General features: G+C 40.2%; 1 protein-coding gene across 1 annotated transcript in view; it reads left to right on the top strand.

The window, feature by feature from the left end:
• Nucleotides 1–463: 463 nt before the first annotated feature.
• Nucleotides 464–25,211, top strand: part of RYK (receptor like tyrosine kinase) — a 79,496-nt gene continuing 54,748 nt past the window's right edge. Inside the window, exons 1-6 of the mRNA XM_019654582.1 lie at nt 464–535; nt 1,232–1,384; nt 15,095–15,194; nt 16,879–17,013; nt 19,062–19,115; nt 23,149–23,293. Of these exons, the coding sequence (XP_019510127.1) occupies nt 464–535; nt 1,232–1,384; nt 15,095–15,194; nt 16,879–17,013; nt 19,062–19,115; nt 23,149–23,293 (659 nt within the window). The remainder of the gene's footprint in view (nt 536–1,231; nt 1,385–15,094; nt 15,195–16,878; nt 17,014–19,061; nt 19,116–23,148; nt 23,294–25,211) is intronic.

The following is a 25,211-nucleotide window of genomic DNA, read 5'->3' as shown; positions in this document are numbered from 1 at the left end:
GTTGGCAGCTCAGCTCGGGTGCAGCTCACTGGCCCATGTGGGAATTGAACTGACGACCCTGTTGCTCAGAGCTTGTGCTCTTAACCAACTGTGCCACTTGGCCGGCCCCTGAACACAATTTTAAATTAACAGTAAATCAGTTGAGAGAAAGTTACTCCCTACTTTCACTTCTTTTGGGTTATCATGGAGAAAGCCTCTGTTTGAGTCTTTACCTCTCTCAAACACTTGCTAATACCCGCGTTCTCCCTTTTTGTAAACAATGAGCTTGGCTCATAGGTGGGCATCAGTATTTAGCTAGAATGTAGTTATATTTTATTTTATTTTTTATTGAATTTTTGGTACCTTGTATTTTTTCACAATAATTATTGATTTTCTACTCAAGATAGTGATTAAGTTTTCCCTTTAAAATTTTTGTTTTAAAAAGTTGAATCAATTTTAAAGAGAAGTATTAAATACAGGTAGGATGAAAGGGTTTGACAGAATTGGAGAACATGGTATGTGTCGGAAGTTGGATGTGACCCTGGTCAAGAAGGTGGTATTGGAACGAGTGAAATTTGGGAGTGACTTCAGAATTTCTCAGGGGTCTCAATTATTTCTGCTTTATCTGCAGTACTATCTTGTTTAACAAGTATTTACTGAGCACCTGCTCTGTGCATAGAACTGTCTGAGAATACAAGGAGAAATATGGTGTTCTCCACCTTGTAGCCTAGGTAGGGAAGAGGACATGTGTTTGTGTGACAACTGGTATGAGTGTGCCATGGTAAATGCTGTCAGAATGGCCAGGACACCATGCTGACGGAACAAGCAGAGGTCATCTCTGGCTGGGGGCTTGAGGCCTTGGCTCACGCTAATGTTTTCACCCATGTGCCTTCTTTCCACTTGAATCTCTTCCTAAATCTACATCAGTTTTGCTGGGAGAAGGGGCTTTTGTTTGTAGGAGTTATTCTGAGAAGTGCTGTGTCCAAAAGGAAGAGTGTCATATTGGCCCTCAGAAGATGGGGTGGCTGCCAGAGTCCTGGTTCCTGCACACCTTAGCTTAAATAACTACTTAATTGTTTTGAGCTCCAGTTTCTTCACCTTTGTTGGTGTTGATGAAACCCAGTGTTCTTCCTGCTTTATAAGGCAGCACATGTGGGAGACATTTGTGATGTACATTTGTACATCAGGATTACTTTCACTGTATTATTAGTATTTGAAATATGGATGGTTAATGATTTTGAGAGTATTTTAGGTGTTTAAATTTTTTTTTTCTTTTCTTCTAGGTCTTGATGCAGAACTTTATTATGTGAGAAATGACCTTATTAGTCACTACGCTCTATCCTTTAACCTGTTAGTACCCAGTGAGACAAATTTTCTGCACTTCACTTGGCACGCAAAGTCCAAGGTAAGAGAGTGGTCATCCAAAGATGCCAAGACAGGACCACCTAGGCCCAAGGGGTGAGACAAAGGCTGTATCTGAGGGGGCGGCTGCCATCTGTACAAAAGGGTCAGTGGGTGGTGGGCTGTAGCAGTGCTGGGTCTTTTCACATTTATATTTTAAATCTTTAGCCTATTCCTCTAGGCTTACTCAAATCTTTTAAAATGAAGGTATCCATCATTTATGGGCCCAGCTTATGACAAAACACTTGTATTCTTTCAGGCTTTGCAAACAGTAATGATCTAGTTTGAAGAGGGGACATTTGGATTTGTTAATGACTGTGCTTAATGGTGAAGTGATATGAGTGCGGGTTGGGGGAATTGGTGAGCTAGGTGTGTTAGACATGTTTCATGTAATGGATATAGTTCTCCCATTTATGGAGACATGGTGAGAGTGAGGTGCAGCTGACACAGGCCCCCTCCCATGTGTGCTGTGGCTAAGCTCCTTTCACTGTAGGGAATACTTGCCTTGTTTACTTGTTGCTGAATTCTTCACAATTCCTCTGACTGTCTGGAGGCCTTGAACATGATGTTTTCTCATAGGTCAGCGTGGGAGGCTGAGTGTAGAGCCCACTTCCCCCAATCAGCTTCAGTTTCTTTTATCACCTTTATATATAGGCTTAGGATTTTATTTGGGAAATAAAAATAGTTTTCCTACTAAAAACAAATAAGAATGCCTATTGTTAGAGGGTTCTTAAAAAAGTGTTATAAAGTGGTGTCTGTCCCGTATTGTTGCAAGTCGTTTAAATTTGACCACTTTAATACAGATTTTTATTTCTACTTATAAAGCAATAATGGTTATTGGGAAAATTCAAACATTACACAATTGTTTTAAGAACTTTTAAGACTTTGTAGATCTATACCCAAAAATAATCACTGTTTATAATGTCGTATACTTCAAGGTTCATTTTTTTATCTCTTTTTAAACAAAAAGGGGATTTTATGACACATGTGTTGTATAATACTTTTACCCCTATCTAATACTATATCTTGGCATCTTTCCATTTCTCTACTTACAGATTTAATTCATTCTCTTTAATGGCTTTATAATATGATATTGTATGATATATGATGTATGGTTATTTGTTAAGTGCCTCATTGACACATGGATTTTTAATAGCATTTTACTATTTCAAACAATGCTTCCTTTTACTGTTACAAATAGTCTCCTTTACTTCATTTGGCAGTCAAAATCTGTGGTAAGGGGATGATGAAAAACAATTGGTAGTTCATCTTTTGTTGCAGTTTCTCTCTTTGTTATTGATAAAGAAACAGAAAAAATATGTGTGTGAATGTGTACATGTGTATGTATGTATATATGTACGCATATATGTGTGTATGTGTATACATATATTGTGGACATCGTTGTTCAGAAATTTTTGTGCACTTGTGGCATTATTTCTGAATAGTAAATTATACTAAGAAGTGAAGTGATTGGTTAAAGAATGTGCATGTTTAAAATTTTGATCGACATTGCCAAATTGTTTCTCCCTTCTCCCAAGATGGTACCAATGAAACAACATTCCTTACAGAGTGAATAAGGGTGCTTATTTCTTTGATTCACTCCCTAACACTAAATATTTTAAGTATATTTGTTTGCCAATCAGATAAGTAAAAAAATTATATAAATATGCATATATTCATATTACTATATATACTCATGCATACATTATAGAAACATACACACATACAAATACATACATTAACACATAGCTGTAGGACTGTTGTGATTAAAGTTATGTTAGTTTGGATCCTGGGCAAAGCATATGTGCCTTGCCATCTGGAGTACCCCAACCGTCCAACGTTGTTGTTTCGGGGTATTATAATATGGAGGGGTGCTCTTTTAGGAGTGGATAGATTTCTTTAGGGTGAATACTGTAAAAACGAAGGTCAAGAGAGAAAAATTTATGTGAAACAATTAAGAACATTTACTACCTAAGATATGCTGACGTGCCAAAATTAGTGGTAGAGATAGTTCGAAAAGGTTCATCTGAGACATTTTAACTTAATCTGAAGGTATGTCGGTTTCAATGAGTAGGCACCTGAATTCTTCAAGCAAACTGGGCTAACACATTTTTCAGTATTCTTTTTTTTTTTTAAAGTAGTGAAAGAGCAGTTTATTAGAAGAAAAAGCACACTTCAAAGAAATAGAAGCGGGTCTGAGCAGAAAGCAGTGGGTCAAGGGCCATTATTAGAAGAGAAAGTACACTCCAAAGAGTTTGGAGCAGGCCAAGCAAAAGAAGGAGCTCAAAAGACCCATTTTTCAGTGTTTTTGCATATTATTGTGTGACCATATTATTTGGATGGGAGTGATAAACTTAATTCTGATATAATTTCAAACATAAAGAAAAATTATAAGACTGGCACCAAGAATGTATTCTTTACCCATATTTACCAATTGTTACTGGTTGCTCCATTTACTTATTCATTCTCTTTTTTTCTCTCCACCCTCGTGTACACACACTTTTCCCTTTTAACTGTGTGAAAGTGAATCGCAAACATTGTGTCCCTTTACCCCTAAATATATCATTGTATATTTTCTAAGAACAAGGGCATTCTTTACATAATCAAACAACAATGATCAAAAATCAGAAAACTCGGGCCGGCTGAGTGGCGCGATGGTTAAGAACTGGCTTGGGACACCAGAGGGCCCTGGTTCGGATCCCACATATGAGGGCCAGTGACACTGCCCTCCACAGCTAAGATGCTGAACAGCAGCTCAACCTGGAGCTGGGCTGCTGTGAGTTGCCAGCCTGTGGCAGTGGGTTGCCATGGGCTACCGTGTGTAGCCGGCAGCCAGTGTGAGCGGCCAGCAGCCGCAGTGAGCGGCCGTCCAGAAGTTGGCGACTAATGTGCCTCGCCCGGGAAGAGCGCAATGATGGTGCCAACTTGGGCCAGTGAAGCAACGTCCTCCACAACTAGACTGAAGAACAAAATGACAGCAACTTGTCTGTTCCCCTTCCCCCAATTCCCCAGCATTGTTCCCATCCCCCCAATTCCCCAATTAAAAAAACAAACAAACAAACAAAATCAGAAAACTCCACGTTCATACAATACTATTATTTAATCTTTGGAACTCACATTTTGTCCATTATCCCAATAATAATCTTTTTTTTTTTTTTAAAGATTTTATTGGAGAATTGGGGGAGGAGAAAAGCATTGGAGAACGGGGAAGAGGAACAGACAAGTGGCTCTTCTTTTGATCCTCAGTCTAGTTGTGGAGGACGTCGCTTCACTGGCCCATGTTGGTATTATTGCACTTTTCCCAGGTGAGGCAGGTCAGTCGCCGGCCACTGGATGGCTGCTCACGGAACTCTTGGCAGCTCACACCGGCTGCCAGCCGCTCACACTGGCTGCCAGCCACTCACTGTAGCTTACGGCAGCCCACTGCAGCCCCACTGCAGCCTATGCCATCACCGGTGGCTCACAGCAGCCCAGCTCCAGGTTGAGCTGTTGTTCACCATCTTAGCTGTAGAGGGCGCAGCGTCACTGGCGCTAATGTGGGATCCGAACCGGGGCCCTGCTGCTCAGAGCTGGCATCCCAAGCCAGCTCTTAACCAACGCGCCACTCTGCTGGTCCCCAATAATATTCTTTATAGCTCTTACTTTCACCTGATTCAGGGTCATGCATGTAATTGGTTGATGTCCCTTTAGTCCCCTCTTAATCTGCAACATATCCATGGCCTTTCTTTGTATTTCTTTACCTTGACATTTTGGAAACATGCATGCCAGTTACTTTTTAATAAGTCCCTCAACTTGAGTTGTCTGAGGTTTCCTTCTGATTAGATTTAGGAATATCTCTTTGGCTGTAACACCACACAAGTGCTGTCCTTCACAGTGCACATGTCATCTTGTCCCATTACTGGGGATGTTAACTCTGATCACTCAGTTCATCTGTTTTCTCCTTTATGATGGATAAATACTCGTGGAGAGATCATTTGAAATGATATTTGAAAAGCCCATTCCTCATCACTCATTCAACCACTAATTTTTGTATCTGTGTTAGAAGTAGGTTTCACTTCTCAGCCAGTGCTGTCATGAAGAGCAGTGTGTCCCCTGCCTCTCGCTGCAAGAGGTCAGATCTGCACTTGCCAGCCATTTGGTGGGAGTTTTGTAGAGGGAATTCAAATGTCTTTGGAGTGGCTGGTCTTGAATTTTAAGTTCCCCTGCAACTCTGAGATCCAGTGTTTCTGCAAACATCTTTCAGGCAGAGAATCTTATGTTCTCCAAAAAAAAAATGATAATTTTTGTTACTTTTTCTATCTTTAATGTTGATGAATTTAAAAACAAATAATAAATATATTTTAAAATACAGAAAAATCTAAAGAAATAGAGATCCTGTTCTAGGTACTCTACTGACCTTGAAGAAGGTGTTCTTATTTCCGGGTCCATTTATTGGGTTGTCGGAAAAGCCATGATGCATTTTTGCAACAAAAAGCAGAAAAAATACGTCATGACTTTTCCAACAACCTAGTAGGAAAAAAGAATGTTGATGTATCATGAGAATGTTTCCTGGGCAAGTGTATATAGATAGTGACTTGTGAATAAAAAGGCAGTGTGGGATGTGACAGTTAGAATTGAATCTAATTTTACCTTCTCTTGCTTATTCCTTTTTAAAAATACATATGTACTGATTATTCTGTCTGAAATGAGTTTCAGGGATCTGACTTTACTGATAGTGGGTGCTTGAGGAGCTTTAGGAGCCTGTCACAAGGCGGAAGTTAGAGTAAAGGAGAATAGATATAAAAAGGGGTTCAAGTAAATACATATATTTGAATGGGAAGCAGTGTTGGCCTGGATACATGGTGTTTAGGTCTATGGTACATCCATTTTCTTTACATTATCTTGTAGAGCATAATTTCTAAACCACTTCTGTGCCAGGTATTAAATACTATCACTAGTGCACATTTGGGCTGCTGTTGCTGGTATGATATTCTTGGTAAGGCAGAAGCTTCCTGACTTGTTGGAGGGTGTCACCATCTATTTACAAGTCTAGGCTAAAAGTCTAGAGGGGGGATCCTCAGCTTCTTCTAACACCTTCCAAGCCCAGTTGATTCTCTCATACCTTAAATTTGTCTCCTACCTCTCTTGGGACCTAATGCCTCATCTTTAGTTTGGGCCTTACCTAGCTATAGAAATGGTCTTCTCACTGGTCTCCTTGCCTCTGTACTGGCCTCTCACTGCACCTGGTTCAAAGTGCTCTAGGGCTCTCAGTTGCCCCCAGAATGAAGTTGTGATTTTTTTTTTTTTAAGATTTTATTGGGGAATTGGGGGAGGGGAACAGCGTTGGGGAATCAGGAGAAGGGGAACAGACAAGTTGCTGTCCTTTTGTTCTTCAGTCTAGTTGTGGAGGATGTTGCTTCACTGGCCCATGTTGGTATTGTGATCATTGATGATCATTGAGCTCTTCCAGGGTGAGGCAGATCGGTTGCTGGTCACTGGATGGCCACTCACGGCAACTCTTGGCAGCTCCCTTTGGCTGCCAGTTGCTCACGCCGGCTGCTGGCCACTCACGGTAGCTTCCAGGAGCCCACTGCAGCTCCACTACAGCCTACGCTGTTGCTGGTGACTCATGGCAGCCCAGCGCCAGGTCGAGCTATTGTTCACCATCTTAGCTATAGAGGGCACAGCGTCACTGGCCCTCATGTGGGATCCGAACCAGGGCCCTGCTTCTCAGAGCTGGCGTCCCAAGCCAACTCTTAACCAATGCGCCACTCGGCCGGCCCGAACTTGTGATTTTTTTTAGGAAACCTTTATGATCTGGTCCCTACCTTTGTTTTCTGCATTCTCTCCAGCTGATTGTTTAGTGCCATTTCTTGAATGCCCTGTGCTCTGTTACATTGCTGCTCTTCGCTCTGCTCAAAATGTCCTTTCTCCATTCTTTATCTTATTATTGGGTTGTCAGAAAAGTCATGACATATTTTGTCTATGTTTTTTCAAAGGACATTTATTTATATAAATAACAAAGATCAATCGATACATTGCCCATTTTGTTTGATATCCTTATACCATCTTTCAGTGAGCTTCATAATTTCTTGTTCATCGAAGGACGTATCTTTATTTGCAAAAATCTGAACAAAGTGCTGATTTACAGCCTCATCTGAATTAAACATTATAACACGCAAGGAGTTTTGAAGAGAGCGAAACAGGTAGAAGTCTGATGGCGCAAGGTCAGGTGAGTATGGTGGGTGTGGCAACACATCCCACATCCCATCCAAGCTCCAATAATTTTTGACAGGTGATCAAACTTGTGTGTGGTCCCGCGTTGTCGCAATGGAGCACAACTCTTATAATTAACAAGCTCTGGACGTTTCTGGATGATGGATTCGTTCAAACTGTCCAATTACCGACAGTACACATTAGAATTGATTGTTTGGTTTCTTGGTAGGAGCTTGAAAAACACGACACCTTTAAAATCCCACCACACTGAGAGCATAACCTTCCTCTGATGAATGTCTGCTTTCAATGTCGTTTGAGGCAAATCATCATGTCCAGACCAAGACTGTTTGTGCACCACATTGTTGTAAACAATCTACTTCTCATCACCAGTTATCAGTCACTTCAAAAAAGGATCGTTTCCCTCACATTTAATGAACATATTGCAGATGTTTATATGCGCCGTCAAATGAACTTCTTTGAGTTTATGCGGAACCCAAATAATCGAGCTTGCTTACATATCCCAGCTTCTTCAGGTGGTCGTGAACGCTTGAATGATGGATGTTCAATGTTTCTGCAATCTCTCGTGTCGTGTAACATGGGTTAGACTTGATCAATGCCTTTATTTTGTCGTCATCAACCTCGGTGGGCCTCCCTGACCGAGGGGCATCTTTGAGATCAAAATCACCACCACGGAATTTCGTGAACCTTCGTTGTCACTGACGTTCTTGTAGAGCATTGTCACCATAAACTTTATGCAACTTTTCACAAACTTAGCGCGCGTTTTTCCCTGTATGGAAGTAAAACAGTAAAATATGGCAAAAATGCACAGTTTGGTCTTCTATCTTCAACTTGTAAAATCTCCAAAACTCAACCAAATCTCTCAATTTTTTTTTAAGTGAAGCTAGAACTGTCAGCTGTCAAATGACATAGCAATAACATAGATGCGAATGACTCTAGGACTTCCAAAAATGAACTAGTGCAATCTGTCACAAACATGCGTCATGACTTTTCCGACAACGCTGTAACTCCTGTTTATCTCAAAATCAGATCCGGTGTCACCTCTCCTTCGACTGTGTCAGGTGCCCTTTTCTGTACCCACAGTGCCCTTCTCTTTCCTCCCTCATAGCTCTCATCCTTATGATATACTGTTAGAATGTAGTGGTGATTTTCTTTTCTGTCTCTCCTAGATGCTGAGAACCTCAAGGGTAGGAACCCCTTTTCGTCTTTCTCTGTGTCCCCAGTGCCTGGTCTAGCACCTGGTACTAAGTTACAGGTGCTCCTTAACTTACAGTAGAAGAGATGCAAGTGGAAGCCACAGGGCACAGCTCATCAAATGGGGAATTTCTGAACAGTAGAGCCTTTCAAAGTTGGCATGTGCTGCTCTAGGACCGTTGAATTTCCTGTTTCTAGAAACGTGAAAGTATAGGCTAGGCACACTTGACACTAGTTGCACACGTGGGCTTTTTCAGGTATTTTACTCTGAATAAAGTAGAGTGAATATATAGCGAAACTAATTTTACAAGTTCATCTGTAACAGGTATAATAATTTAGAGGAAAGTAATCATCTTGTATCTTAAAACATTTTATAGTAAAAAACTAAGGACTATATGTGTGATAATCTGGTTTCAGGCTTCGGCTACCATTGCAGCTCCTAATTCCAGTTTTAGGTCATAATCTCTGGTGATTTTAACACAGTTGATTAATTGAAGTTTGTTTATTTTAAAAATTCATCTTTTGAGTATTCAATATGTGCACATGGTACAAAATTCAAAAGGCAAAAAGGGTATACAATGAAAAATAAGTCCCTTACACGTTAGTACCCACCCCCAAGCATTTCAGTCACCTGGTTCCCCTTCGCTGAGGCAACCACTGTTACCTGAATCTTGTCTCCTCTTCTAGAGATAGGTACGAGCATGGATAAGCACCTGTGTGTGCGTGTGCGTATGTGTATTTTTAACAAGTAATATACTGCATACTTTTATGCATTTTTCAGAGCAGTAACGATGTATCTTGGTAAAGGTTCTCTGTCATTGCATGTAGAGTTGGACTTTTTTTCCCTTTAAATTACTGCATCATAATTATATGATTGTAGTTTGGTTTATTGGTCAGTTACTGTGAGAGGAAACTAAGACCCAGATTTGAGAAGGGACTTGCTTCAGGTGGTAGGGGCAGAGGAAGCAGGAAGTAGAGATGACTTAGGGGCAGGAGAAACATGGAAAAGGATTCTTTACCTGATCATTTGCCTCTGGGATGCAAATAAGAACTTTCAGAAGGACGGTCATGGCTCCCAAGCTCCAACACTTTATCAGAAACTCTCAGTCCTGTTTAGGATTTTGCCAGAAGATGAAATAATTGCTTCCAGAGAACTCCAGGCTCCTCAATATATCAATTCATATTGTAGATATTTTAACATGAGTTTTCACACATCAAAGCTTTTGCTAATAGTGTTGTTCTCCAGTGTTTACAGAACTCTGTTTTGTCTTGCCAAACAGACTGTGGTCTCCTCAGAGGCTGGAGCTGTGTCTTATTCTTGATATGTGTGTCACATTGCCTTAGTGAGTGGTTGATAAATACCATTGGTTAATTGCATTTCCAGATGGGATAAGAACTCTGATATTGCTTCTCTTTCACAGGGCCACACAGCTCAAAAAAAGACTGCTGGGTGGTTTTAACAAATAATTAGTTTTTTCTATATTCCAGAACATTCTCCAGTATACAGAAAAAAAAACATGCAATTGAATCTCTTGTATCAGTCTATATTTTAGATAGCTGAAAGGCAAAAATGTACCAAAAAGTAGCAGATACTCCCCTTACTATCCCCACCCCATAGCTGTTCTCTGGTTTGAGGACTTCTTCATCATTGTTAGGAGGGTCTGTAGGGAACTTGACCAGAGTTCCTGTAGCAGCCCTTGGGGACAGCCTGCTGTGTTCCCCGCAGAGTAGGGTTTCCATGAGCAAGACAGCATTTCTCATGATTTCAGAGAAAGTAAAAGGCTGTTTGGCTATAGGCAACTATATTTACTTTACATCTGTACTGTGTTCCAGAAGGAAATGGTTTTACTCATCAGTTGCCTGCTTGCAATTGCCATTTGTTTCCAAATAAGGGAAGATTACCAAAAAATGTTTATTTTTTAGCTTATTCAAATATTTATATTTTCTCTAGTTTCTTTTCTGAAGTATTTTGGCTCTTTTTTTCTGACAAAACTGCTGTTCAAATTTCCTTTGTTCCAGTAGATTATAATTGTTTGCTATAGAATAGATCTGTTTCTTCAAAGGATTATTGGCAAATGAGATTCCGTATAGATCGATACATGCTAAAATGGAGAAAATGGGACTTCAATAATGGGCAGTTTCTTCTTTAACCCCAGAAACTGCAGTTTTAACATTTATGTCCTTAAGATTCCAGAGGGAGATGAGAACTGCCTTGTGAATGCCTCACATGTTTCCACAGTCCCTCCGAAAGGGAGCCAGCAAAGGGCAGGCTTCCACGCTTTTATACTTCCTCCTCCTGGCTGCTGTTCTGGCCAGAGACTTGGCCTTCTCAAACCTGTTCCTGAGCCCCTTCGCCACCCTCCTCATGCCCTTCGCTCTCCCCAGCTCCACCCGTCAGCTCACTGACCTCCCTCTTGCCCTTCTGCCCCCTGCCACACTGAGGTATTCTGGTGCTGATCTTGTTCCCTGCCCTCAGCACTGCAGTTAGGGCCCTTGACCCATGTGCCATCCTCTGTCTGCTTTCCTAGGGGTTCTGGTCCCTGGTTAGTTGTGCCTCTGCTTTTAATAACTGAGACCTAAAAATAAGGGAGGCAATAAGTGTGGGGACACATCATAAGTTTTGGCTTTGAATCTGTTAAATTTGAGACTATATTATTAGATAGATATGTCTAGTAGGTAATTGATCATATGAGAGAGATTGAAGATACAGGAGAGTGAGAGGTACGAGTTGATAATACGCAATCCCATTGTTGGTGAAAGGAGCTACAATCCAGTGTACTAGGAGAGAGGGGCTTATCATATGGAGAGGAAAATAGATCTTTCCTTGGGACTGGAATGCAAAGGATGGGTGTTCCAGCAGTGCTGCCTAATGCTGAAAGTAAAGGCAGAAAGGAGGGTTCCTGTGTTTTAGCCAAAGGGGACAAGAACGTTGTCTGAGAGTGAGGAAGCAGGCAGGGCACAAAGTGGTGCAGTGGTGAGGTCCAGTGAGATCTGGAATGAGAAAACTAGTGAGAGGGGTTTAGTGAGGAAAGGCTAGCTGAGCAGGATTAATGGCCTACCCCAAGCGTGGGGTCAACATTGTGTAAGAGCACCTTTCTCTCCTGGGATGTGTTTTCCTCCAGCAGTGCTGAGCAGCAGGAGTAGGGGTTGGGGGTGGAGCGTGGGCGGGATCAGGATGCTGGGGTTTGCCCCCTGAGGGTGTGGAGGGAGTGAAGTAGTTGAGGGTGCTGATATGACTGTGGCAATAACATGGTCTTTTGTGGGGCACAGGCTGTGGGAAAGTAAAACCAGATCAGTGGTTGGGCTAGAGAGAAGGGAAGTAGCTTAATTAGCTGTTACATCTCAGCTATGAGCACAGCCCTTGGCCTATAAATGTGTTTCATAAATATTGGCTGAATTAGAGTGGTGGAGACGTCTCAAAGCACTGTTTTTGTAGGAATCAGAGGTAGTGATGACATCTTTGAGAGAATGGGATTTTTGCATTGGTTTTGCTTTTGGAGCAGTTCTTTAGTATGTGGGAACACTGAATAGTGAATATTGAAGCCACCAGGAAGATGTCAGGAGACACAAAGCAAGCCAAGGGCCAAGGCTTCTGTGAAGTCCTTTGGCTGTTGTTGATGTTGGTGTCATGAGAAATGGCCATTATGAGTAGAATTTGTGAGCTTAAGAGTGTAGGTGATTTTGCATGAGGAAGGGATGTCTAGAATTGATCAACTGGTCCTAAAAGAATGCTGACCCTACTGCCTATGCCCTGAGGGTCAGGTGTTGTAGGAACTGAGTGACAGGCGGGGAGGAGATGAATTCTAAAGAAAGCCAGTTTGGGGGACAAGGTGGGGAAGACATTTGTGAAGAGGCTAAGAGGATGAGAGGCTGTTTAGAATAGTGGGGCTCCCAAGATGGGGGACAAAACCAAAGGGCTGTAGCAGTGTTCTTGGTAGGCTTACGTATGTCAGAATCTCGGAGTAGGCTGGTGCTTATGGGAAGTGCACTGAGGCCATAGGGTAGCTACTCTGGAATGACTGCTGCTGATTCCACTGGGGTCTGCATTTATCAGAGGGAACCTGTGCCAGACTGACAGGTGTGTTGCATTAATTATCCTATTGGATCCTCATAACGTGTTGTATTCTCATTTTACAAAAACTGAAAGTCAGGAAAGTTAATAATTTGCCTGAGGGCCACACGGGCTCATGGTTCCAAGTCTAGTTCTTACTAAACTGCGCACTTGCCCTCCATGTATTGTCCTGTTCAGAGATAGCATGGATATAGGGCTACAGTCAACTCATTCTCTTAATGTTAGTTAATGACTGTTGTTGGGAATCCTGCTGGTTCTTGGTCCAGACGTGCTGGGCTGTAGCTCTGTACCACCCTCTGGTGGCAGTGACAGTATTGTGACATGCTAAGATGAGAGTGAACACTGCCTACCACTGTCACTGATGTGCAGCAGCAAGAATATTTCCTTTGTTGTGAACGTGGCACTTACCAAGTACAGCCTTTAACAGTTGTTTGTATACCTATCATTTGCATACTCCTGCAGCATTCAGTTAAAATGGGAAGAGAGAAACCCACAGGTAGTTAAATTCATTGGACTGAGCCCTTCTTATCCATGGGCAAACCCCCTGCCCCAGTCATGCCCTGGGCCATCCCTTCTCTTACAGTCTGGGATGATAGTTTTTCCTCTTTCCTTTCATCTTTATTATCATTTCATTGGCCTTTTTCATTAGCATATAGACACATCTTAATATCTCCCATTGAAAAAAGGAGGAAGAAAAACTTTGGAATTTGCTACCTCCCACGCCCCTTTCCAGTTACTGCCTGGTTCCATTCTTCCTGGTTAAGTTTCTTTTTTTTTTTTTAAACTATTCTTTTTTTTTTTTTAAGATTTTTATTGGGGAATTGGGGAATGGGAACAGCGCTGGGGAATTGAGGGAAGGGGAACAGACAAGTTGCTGTCCTTTTGTTCTTCAGTCTAGTTGTGGAGGACGTTGCTTCACTGGCCCAAGTTGGCACCATCATTGTGCTCTTCCCGGGCGAGGCAGATCAGTCGCCGGCTTCTGGACGGCTGCTCATGGCGGCTGTTGGCCACTCACTCTGGCTGCTGGCCACACATGGTAGCCCATGGCAACCCACTGCAGCAGGGGCTGCAGCCTACACCGTCGCTGGTGACTCACGGCAGCCCAGCTCCAGATTGAGCTGTTGTTCAGCATCTTAGCTGTGGAGGGCAGTGTCACTGGCCCTCATATGTGAGATCCGAACCGGGGCTGTCTGGTGTCCCACGCCAGCTCTTAACCAATGCGCCACTCGGCCGGTCCTGATTAAGTTTCTTAAAGAATAGTTTCTTGGATATCTTTCCTACCACTCTTTCCCTATCCCACTGCCCTGTGGCGTCTATCAATCCTAGCCCTCTACCAAAGCCACCCTTTTGACCACTGAATGGGAGAGGGGTACTGTTTTTTTTCAAGACCCCATGGGCAGAACGAAGAGTAACATGCATTTTAAGGCCTCATTGAAGATCTTGAGGGTGACGGCCATTCTGAATTTCAGCTGTTGTTTTCCAGTTTGAGTTGTCTCTTCCATGAACATCTCTCTAGCAACAGGGCTGTATTTATTGATTGATGCTGGTTAGTTCTCTGAAGCTACACTTTGTAGGCCAGGTATTGACAGATAATATTGGTGTTCTACGGTATCGTCTTAGTCACCTCTCTTCCCTTCTGGATTCTGAATCTCTTGAGAAATAGATACAGAGGTTAGATGGGCATCCCACCATTACCTTTCTTAATGCTGAAAGTTAGACTAGAGAATGTGGCTTAGATATTCTGTGAGAAATTCGTGCCTTGGAATCTGCTTATGGGGTGAGTGGATCTAGAGCAGACCTTCATCCACCAGCCACATAAAGCCTCTCAGAGCTTGGATTTAATCAACCAGAGAAGACATTGGTGACTAGGCATGGTCTGTAAATGACCCATCTCAGCTCAGGGCCTCTTCATATCTGCCTGTCCAGCTGTTTTGTCAATGGTTGTGTAGTCCTCATCAGGATTTCTGAATTCTGAATGACAGGTTTTATAGGAGAGTGGTGGTACTATTCTGGACATGAAGTAGAGGGTGGCTTAGTGGATTGAATTTTTCTACAATTGAAAATTCCTAGGACTGTTTCTGACAATTTGGAATTTCTTTTTTTTTATGTCTAAAGATTATTTGTGCATATGGAAGACTCATGTATTCATTAGTTAATGAGCTAATCAGTGAAGTCAAGCTGTTGGTGTCCTTTCTGTTATCACAGACCCAGTTTGCTTATTTCTCCGATTTACAGGTTGAGTATAAGCTGGGATTCCAAGTAGACAATTTTGTGGCTATGGACATGCCCCAGGTCAACATTTCTGCTCAAGGGGAAGTTCCACGCACTTTATCAGGTGAGTCTTAAAGACAGAGTTAACATACTGTTTTCAGTTGTATGTCCCATATCCCCCAAAGGGAGGTTTATATACTATACGATGTGTAATATACCTTACTTGATAGGTGTAAGATGTATGAGTACTTTGAAGAGTAATTTTTATAAATATCGATTATTTGCACTATGTTTTAAATCATTCCTTCTTTTCCTCCCCCTCTAGAACTGTCTGTGCTCAGCTCTTCCTTATCTCCTTTTCTGCATTGCTGGCACTGGCCTCTGTAAGGGCCCCTGTGTCTGGTGTTCCTCTTGGAGTAATTCCCACACTGTGGCCAGGGTGATCACTGAACACTCAACATCTGACCATGTGATACCAAGCCCATCAGTGCCCCTACTTCCATCAACTGAATGCAATCCTGACTCTCCAGGCAGTGTGCTGTATGTTTATCATCTGCCCCCGCCTGCCCATCTGGCCTTATTGCTGCTCTGGCCCTGGCTTTACAGCAGCTCCACACTATGTGCTGTTTTGATTTCCATGCCTTTGCACGTGCTGGCCTCTGTATTTGGAACCATCTTTTCTGCTTGTAAACTCCTATTCATACTAAATATTCTGTAAGACTCAAAATCTGCACTGCCCTTTTCTCCATCTAGTTGTTAACTCTTCTGTTCTTCCTGCTTTATAAGATCTTGTATTTACTGTTTTTGAACTGATCAATTATCTTGTAATTCTTTGTCTTTGTCTCCCTCTGCTAGCCTATAGCCTCCCTGAGGGCAGGAGCTGTCTTTATTCAACTCTCTACCCTGGGTGCCTAGCATAGCATCTGGCATGGGATAGGTACTCAGGCTATGTCTGAGCAAATGATTTAAGTGTCATGTTTATACCAATTGAACTATTTTCAAACCAGCCTTTTGAGAAAGCCTCCTGAAGATATGAGATTTTAAGAAAATGAAAAATTCATAAACTTGATAGTGTAATCCACAGTAGTTTTGTGAAGCTTTTTTTGGTAGCCTTAGTCACTGTTATTAGTGACATACATTAATCTAAGTTTTAAGAAAGCATAGGAAGGCTGAAAGGGTCAGTAAAGAAATTCAGAAATATTCATTTCTCTCATGGGCTCATACAGATATAGTCTACATTTGTAGAAAAAGAATCTTAAACTGAAAGACTGAAAAAAAAATTATGTGCACCGAAGTTTGCTATCTCATTGCTACAATAATTGATTAAAGTCATTTTCTGTTTAAAAAGTTTGTTTTTTAATTCATAGTTGAGAATTTATCAGACTTGTTTACAGGCTTTTTTCTTTAAATCTCTTCATTAAGAGCAATACATATTGTATTTTGGTGGTGAATTGTCTTTCCTTTTTATCAAGTAATTTTTGTTACTGTTGATGTGACTGGTTAAGTAGCAGGGTTTGCCTTATGATTCTATGGTTTTACTCTATTATAAGAGGGTTTATAAGACAAAGTGATATATTAAAAGTAATGAGCAAAAGTTGAACATAATTATCCATTTATGTCCTAGCTTGTTCTGCTGTGTAGTCTGTAGACAAGTTCTCTGAAAGTTTCTAGTTAGTATTTTATGTAAATGTATTATTTTCATTTTTATTGCAACAAAAATAATTCTAAAATATTTAATGGGCATTTATGTTGATTTTTAGAAAATTAAAATATTTTCTTCTATTTCTTTTCTTTTTTTTTTGTAACAGTGTTTCGGGTCGAGCTTTCCTGTACTGGCAAAGTAGATTCTGAGGTTATGATACTAATGCAGCTCAACTTGACAGTAAATTCTTCAAAAAACTTTACAGTCTTAAATTTTAAGCGAAGGAAAATGTGCTACAAAAGTAAGGAATTTATTTACCAAAGTGTGTGTTTTATATAGATGTGTGAAGGTCAAAAATAGATTTTGTCATCTTTTTTACAGATTTGTAACCAGATTTTTATTATAGTTGCAAATGAGAAAAGAAAGAGTACTAACAGATGAAATTCCAAGATAATTGCCAGATAGCTTGTAGCCAGGAATGTCATTCAGGCCCCACTTAGTCCCTGCTTTCTCAAAATCTTTTATCAGAATTGCCAGGGCATTTTATATTAGGAATGTGAAATAGTAATGAAGTAGCTGAAGTTGTAAAGAAATCAGGTAATTCTGATAGAAGCCCCTGAGTAAATGGAGTGTTAACTGTGTTTCCCTTATAAAGTTCCTGTTATGCAGAAGCTTTGCCCTGGGGCCAAATAGACTGGTTAGAATTACGGCTCTACTCTTGGTAGGAGCTTGGGAAAAATTACTTAGTTTAAGTCTCAGGGTTTTCAAAATCTGTAAAATGGACATAATAACCTGTTTTAGAGGGTTTTATTTTTGTTTTTAGATTAATTGAATCTAGCCTAAAGCTGAGAATACCATATGTGGGTACTTAATAAATGTTAGTATTTGGTGTTGAATAATCTGTTACTCAAGAAATTACAGTTTGTATGAAAAAGAAAAAGAAAAAATCCTAAAAAAAAAAACCCTCTACCTTACTGAGTTACTGTGTCCCAAGTGCTTTACATGCAATAAACCCATTTAATCCTGATAACCCTAGGCAGTATCTCATTATCTCCATTTTCTGAAGAGAAATCTATGGCTCAGAGATCCTGACCAACTTGCCAAGGTTACACAGCCAAGTGGTGCAGCTGGGATACAAATCCATGCTCTTAATTAGCCTCCTTGTTAAACTGTCTCTTAACACATTTCCTGATTGAAATTAGTGTTGAGTGTTGTGAAAACACCTCAGGCCAGCAAGTGACTTATAATGGCTAATGTCCAGATACATACAATAAAAAAGCTGGATTGCATTAGAATGGACATTTTTAAAATGAAGAGTTAGCTTCGCTGTTTTGATACATTTTTCAGTTCTAGTGTATTCAGTATGTACTTACTTTCATGTAATTTTAAAGCGAAAGTGGACTTTAGATCAGCTTGTTCAACTGGTCATTATACAATTAATATGAGGAGACTGGGCCCTAGAGAGACCACCTAAGCTTGCACACCAGTCAGTGAGAAGTGTAGAACCCCTGGTTCCTGATCCCTAGGGGAGGTGGGCGGTGACTGTACCATGGTGCTTTATCTTGAACGCTTAAAGGCAGAATGCTTGCCAAACGTGATGTAGTCTGTGGAGCCCACCAATGCTGGTATTTGCTAAGGTTGATGATCAGCTGATATTCAGAATGAATTTGTGCCTTCTCCATTTTCTTTAATATGTACATGAAAATTAAAGTTGGTGTAATTTTCTGTTCTAGACATAAGTTTAACATAATGCCACCATTTTTATTTGGGGTCATACTAATGACCACCTCAATCACCCAGTTCACATTCATGACTCTTAAATATGTGATCCTAGTATATTTATTTATTTGATTTTCTATCCTACAGCATTTAAAAAAAGGCGTGCAACAGAAAACATATTTATACAAAACATATCTATACTATATCAAATGTTAATGGGCATTACTGGCAAGAAAAGTTTCCTTTATCATAGGATGGGAGTTACTGGATCAGACAAATTTCATTATTCTAGAATGCCTTGGAGCCTTTACACTCTGCTAATATGCACAGAAGTTATAGTATGTGGCTGTCCCCAAACTTCTTGAACACAGAAACCCTCTTTCGTTTAGCATCTCTAAGGAAAACCCTTTGTTAATTTAATAGACTATTGCTTGGTGATTATAGTGATGATTATTAGGATAGTAATCTATCATTATCTTACAACAAATACCTTGTTTCTTAGTTCAGGCAGTGTTCTGATAGAACATAAAACTATGTTAGAGAAAATTCAGAAAATGTAATTTATAATATTTAAGGATTTTCACGGAAAAGAAAGTTTCTAAACTATCTTTTATCACCTTTTTACTTCAGAACTTGAAGAAGTAAAAACTTCAGCCTTGGACAAAAACACTAGCAGAACTATTTGTAAGTGTTACTCTATCATCCTTCTCTGTCATTAGAGATGAATGTGGTTAATTGCAAATGAACATGGTTTCATGAAGCTTGGAGGCCTTGTGGTTTCCAGTTTGTCAAAAGATAAATGACACTGTGCTATTTAATTCACTGATATTTTGTAGATTGGTCAGGTTAGACTATTAGAATATTAAAATTTTTGTGAAGTAAAATTTATACATACTTTATAACAATTGATCTAAAAAAACTTTTATAAGCAAGAAGTCATATCACATCATTTCAAATGGTCATAATTAAAACATGAGCATGAAGTATGGTAAGATCTTCATCTTTTTAGCAGAAGGTTAGAAAACCTGATTTGTGATTTGGACCTAATCCTCAGCTAATTTCATCCAGGTGCAAATGTAAGCTTAAAGATAGCATGTTATTTAAGCCTACAGAGCAGAAATTCAAGTAGATTTTTACTTTTATGGTAACGGTTGAGTTTGGAGTAACTTAGACTGCTTTTTAGCTTTTCTGACATGTAGACGTCATTGAGTTTTACTTTTCCTAAGAAAGTTTTAATAACAGTATCTTAAAGGGTTATTAGATTCTCTTCATGGAAGTAAATTTAAAATTTTAGGGGAGGATTTCCCCCAAAAGAAGAGAGAATGCTTTAGTGAACCCCCATGTGACCAGCACCCTACTTAATTAACGATCAACATTTTGCCACTGTTGGTCCATTGATTACCCCCTCCTTTTCCAGGTGGATAGGTGGGTGGGAAGGGGTAGAATATTTTCAGGTATATCCCAGGTATCCTGTCATTTCACCCATAAATATTTCAGTGTGGTTCTCTTTTTTAAAAAGACTGTTAAGAAAACAACCCACAAAGGCCATTAAAAAAAATCACACTCACTTATATTTGATTTATTACATATAATAGAATTAATAATTCCTTAATATCTTCTAATACTTCATGTTCACATTAACCTGTCTCAAAAATGTCTTTTTTAGTTTCTCCTCTAAATTAAGATCCAAATGAAGTCTATATACACTGTATTTGGTTGACATGTAATTTATATTAATCAGAATTCTCTCCTCCCCCCAACCCTAAAATTACTTATTTTTTAAAGAAATTGAGTCATTTGTCCCATTGAGTAAGTTTCCCATCTGCATCCTTGTGGTGTCATTTGATGTGTTTTTCATTCTCCTATAAACTGATAGTTACATTTCATACTTGATTAGATTTAGGACCAACTCTTGACAAGAATAGTTCATAGATGGTAGTATGTATTATACTTCCTGTTTTATCTTTTTCATCACTCAGGAGGCACAAAGTATCTGGATATGCCAAAGTAACCCTTTTGTGAAGGTAAAATAATATGAGATACTCTGTTTTTTTTTAAAGAATATTTCATTTGGATTTAACTTTGAGAAGAAAACAACTATTTAAAAAAAAAATCACTCTTCCCCCTCCCACCTCCCCCAGTTTACTTTTTAAATGTTGGTGATTTTACCCATTTCTTATGCAAGTAGGATGCTATTTCTCACAAAGAAAATAGAGTATTGCATATTCGTGGTTTCTGTCTCTCTCTTCCTCCTCCCCCCTTCCCTTTCTTTCTATCCATCCATCCATCCATCCATCCAACATTTATTAAGAGTTTATGATGTGCTAGGTGGTATGATTGAGGCAGGAGGATTAAACTCTGAGTAAAACAGACCCTGCCGTCAAGGGCTTATAGTGTGATGGAGGAGATGGACAAAGCAATAGGCAGAGATAACAACATATGGCAAGATGTGATAAGGCAGGTGCTTTGGGAACTCTGAGGAGGGGCATATAATCTCCTCTGAAGGAGCAGGGGACGGCTTCCTGAGGATAGTAGCATCTCATCTGAGACCTGAAAGGTGACCAGGTGGTGGCAGGTGAAATGTCAAAGTGAGGGAATGGGAGCAGTGCATACATAAGCCTGCAATATGGAGGCAATCAAACAGGATGCATTTGAGGGATTTATCCAGCAGAGCAGTGTGTTGTTGTTTTTTTGTAATATTTTATTGGGGAATTGGGGGAGGGAAACAGCGTTGGGGAATCGGGGAAGGGGAACAGACAAGTTGCTGTCCTTTTTGTTCTTCAGTCTAGTTGTGGAGGATGTTGCTTCACTGGCCCATGTTGGTGTTATCATTGTGCTCTTCCCGGGTGAGGCAGTCACTCGCCAGCCATTGGACGGCCGGCTGCTCAAGGTGGCTCACAGCAGCTCACGAAAGCTCATGCCAGCTGCCGGCCAGCCCCACTGCAGCCCGTGCCGTCGCCAGCGACTCATGGCAGCCCAGCTCCAGGTCGAGCTGTTGTTCACCATCTTGGCTGCAGAGGGCGCTGCGTCACTGGCCCTCATGTGGGATCTGAACAAGGGCCTTGCTGCTCAGAGCCGGCCTCCCGCAGTGTGCTCTTTTGTGCCCTGGAGTGTGCTCTGATAGATAGTGCCAGTGTCAGCCTTTGGGCGTTTCCTTTTCCACCCTTACCAAGATTGAACAGTTATTGAGGAAAGTCATGACTTCATTCAGGATGCAGTCAAGTCTAGATGCTTAGAAGCCATTCTGTCTCTGTTCATCTGTTCTGATTTATCGTTCCTTGATTCAAAGGTTAAGTTTTAGGAAGCAATCTTATTTCCAAGTTTTTGAAAGCTGTTTCTTTATCTTTGTCCTAACTTACCCCCAGAACTCCAAACTTGTATTTCAGTCAACTTGACATCTGTGTGTAGATGTGTACTAGGTACTCTTGGAGAAAACAAAACTCTTGATTTTCTTTCCCCAACCTGCTTCTTTTTTATCTTTGTAAAGGTACCATTCTTCACCTAATTCTTTTAAGCCAAAGCTTTGATTCCTCTCTTTCTTGCTACCTCAATATAATCCATTAGCAAGGGTTGTTGACTCTGCCAAACTTCTCATCTTCACTGCAACATCCTTGCCCAAGCCACTGCTGTCTCTTTCTTGGGCTATAGTCACCTTCTCAGGACTTCTGCTCTTGCTCCCCTCCACAGCATTCTTTACACAGCATGCAGTCAACTTTGTTTTTGTCTTCAAATATGGTAATGTGTGTCATTTGCTTGAAACCTTGCAATGATTTCCCATCTCATTTAGGATAAACCCAAGTTCCTCAGGTTTTGTTCAGTAGAACTAGGATGTGCATACTCCTCATGAAAACTTCACTTGAATCTGCAGTTGGGCTTCTATTTCTGTCTTTTCCACTCTGCTCGCCCATTTTTCTCTGTACCTTTGTTTCTGTGTATCTCTTTCTCAGTTTGCCTCTGTGCGTGTGGTTATGTCTTTGAGTTATTTCCCGTATTACTGAGGCTTTCTTTCTCTCTTTTTAAATAATATAAAGCTGAATATTATTTCATGGAGTTGTTTTTTTTACATTTATCTTTAGAAACAGATAAGAAAACTAATTTATGTTACCTTCTAAAGAGAAAAAGATTAAACATTTGTTGTGGTTTTTTGTTTTTAACTTGCTGCATTATATATTCGTTCTCCTGTGAGTCGGTGGTGGTTGGCAACAAAAAATGTCTGATCACCCTACTCTGGGCATCACTATAGATCTGTGCTGTCCAGTATGGTAACTATGAGCTACATGTGGTGATTTAACTTTAAATTAGTTAAAATGAAGTAAAATTAAAACTTCAGTTATACTAGCTATATTTTAAGTGCTTAATGGTCACAGGTGGCCAGTGGCTCCTGTATTGGACAGCACGCTATAGAACATTTCCATCACTGCAGAAAGTTCTCTCAGATAGCACTGCTCTAGGTGTTTATTATATGTTTACCACTTGTGATTTTATGCTCATTAACCAAAAGTTCTATTTAAAACCCTTTTAAAAAAATACAACAAAACATTTAAAAAATTGTGTAAACTTACATCAACACACTAGTAGTAACTGATCTTATCAAAGAATGGTCACATAAAATGAAAATTTTTTACAGTGAACAGGATACTCCTTGTGTATGTTGGGTCACAAAGCAATTGATGATATTTGAGTAAAAAGCTTAATGTGCTTTTCATTTTTATTTCAGATGATCCTGTACATGCAGCTCCAACCACTTCTACGCGTGTGTTTTATATCAGTGTAGGAGTTTGCTGTGCAGTAATATTTCTTGTAGCAATAATATTAGCTGTTTTGCACCTTCATAGTATGAAAAGGATTGAACTGGATGACAGGTATTGTACATATTTTGAAAAAGGGAAAAAAAAATAAAAGCAGTTATTTGCATTTACATGGGAACCCTCACGCACCCGTGGCACAGTGGTGTGCGGTTGTGCAGGGGAAGGAGGGAGGATGCTTAAGCCCTAGTCAAATGATTAAGCCCTGTCTTTGTGATTACTGTCATTGTGTCTCTGTAATTTTATTTTTTAAAATTTGTGAAGTCAGAAATTGTACTTTATTAGTTGATGGGGAAGAGGTGGAGATCACATTTTTTTTTCCGTCCCCTTTGACATGGCTCTATTCCTGACTCCTGGAACCTTTTTAAAATAGCCCTATTTCTTCCTCCTAATTCGTCCCTCCATTATTATCTGTTTGTCCATCCATCCATCCAGTAAATAAACATTTATTGAGAATTTAATAAATCTGCCAAGATTTAATTCATTGGTTCTCAACCTGGTTACACATTAGAGTCATGGGTAAGCTTTTAAAACATATCAGTACTTGGGTCTAACCATCCAGAGATTCTGATATAATTGGTCTGGAGTAATGTTTGGGCATCATTATTTTTCTTAAAGCTTCCTGGATGATTCTAATGTGTAGCCTTTGAGATACATTGGGTTAGATATTATGCTAAGTGTTGGGAATAAAAAAAAATAATGACATACCTTATGGCTTCAAATATAATTAACCCATAATTATAAAAGTTTGTAAAGTTGATGGTTGTGATATGTGTATTATAGCGTGGGAATACAAAAGGTGCTTGTCCCAGCCTAGTGAGTCAGAGATGAGGAGGACATTGTAGCCAGGATAGGGTAAGAGGTAAGGACTGAGTGATACACAGGTTTATTTTCCCAATACACACTTCTGGTTTCCCTCCTCCCTGATTCCCAGTTGCTGACAGAAGATATTCTCAGCTTCATGACATGGCTTTCATTGCCCTCCTTTATGTGGAGACGTATCTCACGTATTTCTTTGGACCTTTCTTTCTTACCATGTCCTTACTTAATGCTTCAGTCAACTGATTACTTGTTCCTCACTTTTCCCTACACTTTGCCCTTCAGGACCTCTGTTTATACTTTGCTTCTGCCCACAGGGCTCCCTGCATTTTCCATCAGTCCTTCTTCATTCGTCAGATTTCAACTTCATTGCCATTTCTTTCATGAAGTCTTTTCTAAGCCCCCCAACTACCCATTTTTCTCTCCTCTCTTTTTCTCTCCCTCTTTCTTATTTTGGTCACAGTTATTATACCTTTTCCTTCTAAAATCATGTTTTGTGTACTTATCTCTCCTCTAGAATATAAGCTTTTTTCAGTTTCGGAGCAGTGTGTCAGTGTCACTGCTGAATCCCCCAGTCCTAACACGGTGTCATACATACAGTGGGTAAGCACATTTGTGGCATAAATAAACCCAAGGGGACAGGGAGCCTGGCTGGATTTAATACCTGCCTCTAACTACTCTCTGTTCCACTGTTTTACTTTACCTGAGTAGAGAAAAAAGAGAAAGCAGATAAGGACGAAAAGAGAAATACTTGGGTGTTTCAGAATATATTTTGTATTGAAATTAGATTTAGGTTTTAGAGAGGAAGAAATGGTATTTCGAAGCGCTGAGGGAGAAATGAGGCAACAGGAACATTTTGATTGGACTCAGAAGATACAAGTAGAGTTAGAGGAGCCATTGAAGAACGTGACATTTTAGAAGCCAGGCCTGGTACTCACACGAATGCGTGCATGTGTGCTGGGGCTGTGACCACGTAGGCCAGAGCTGTGCAAGAACTTGCAGGTTCCATGGGGCATACTCCGCTGTCTGCTGAAATCCTCTTTTACCACCAATGGATTGGTTCCAGATCTCTCTAGTTTTCAAGTGAAAGTTTCCAGACATTGCCCGAATAAAAGCAACTTACTACTTTATCATGTGTTTTCAGAGCCTAGGTTAA

This window comes from Hipposideros armiger, unplaced genomic scaffold, assembly GCF_001890085.2.
Source record: "Hipposideros armiger isolate ML-2016 unplaced genomic scaffold, ASM189008v1 scaffold_226, whole genome shotgun sequence".
Classification (NCBI taxonomy): Eukaryota; Metazoa; Chordata; class Mammalia; order Chiroptera; family Hipposideridae; genus Hipposideros; species Hipposideros armiger.
This window is presented reverse-complemented; position numbering and strand designations above follow the sequence as displayed.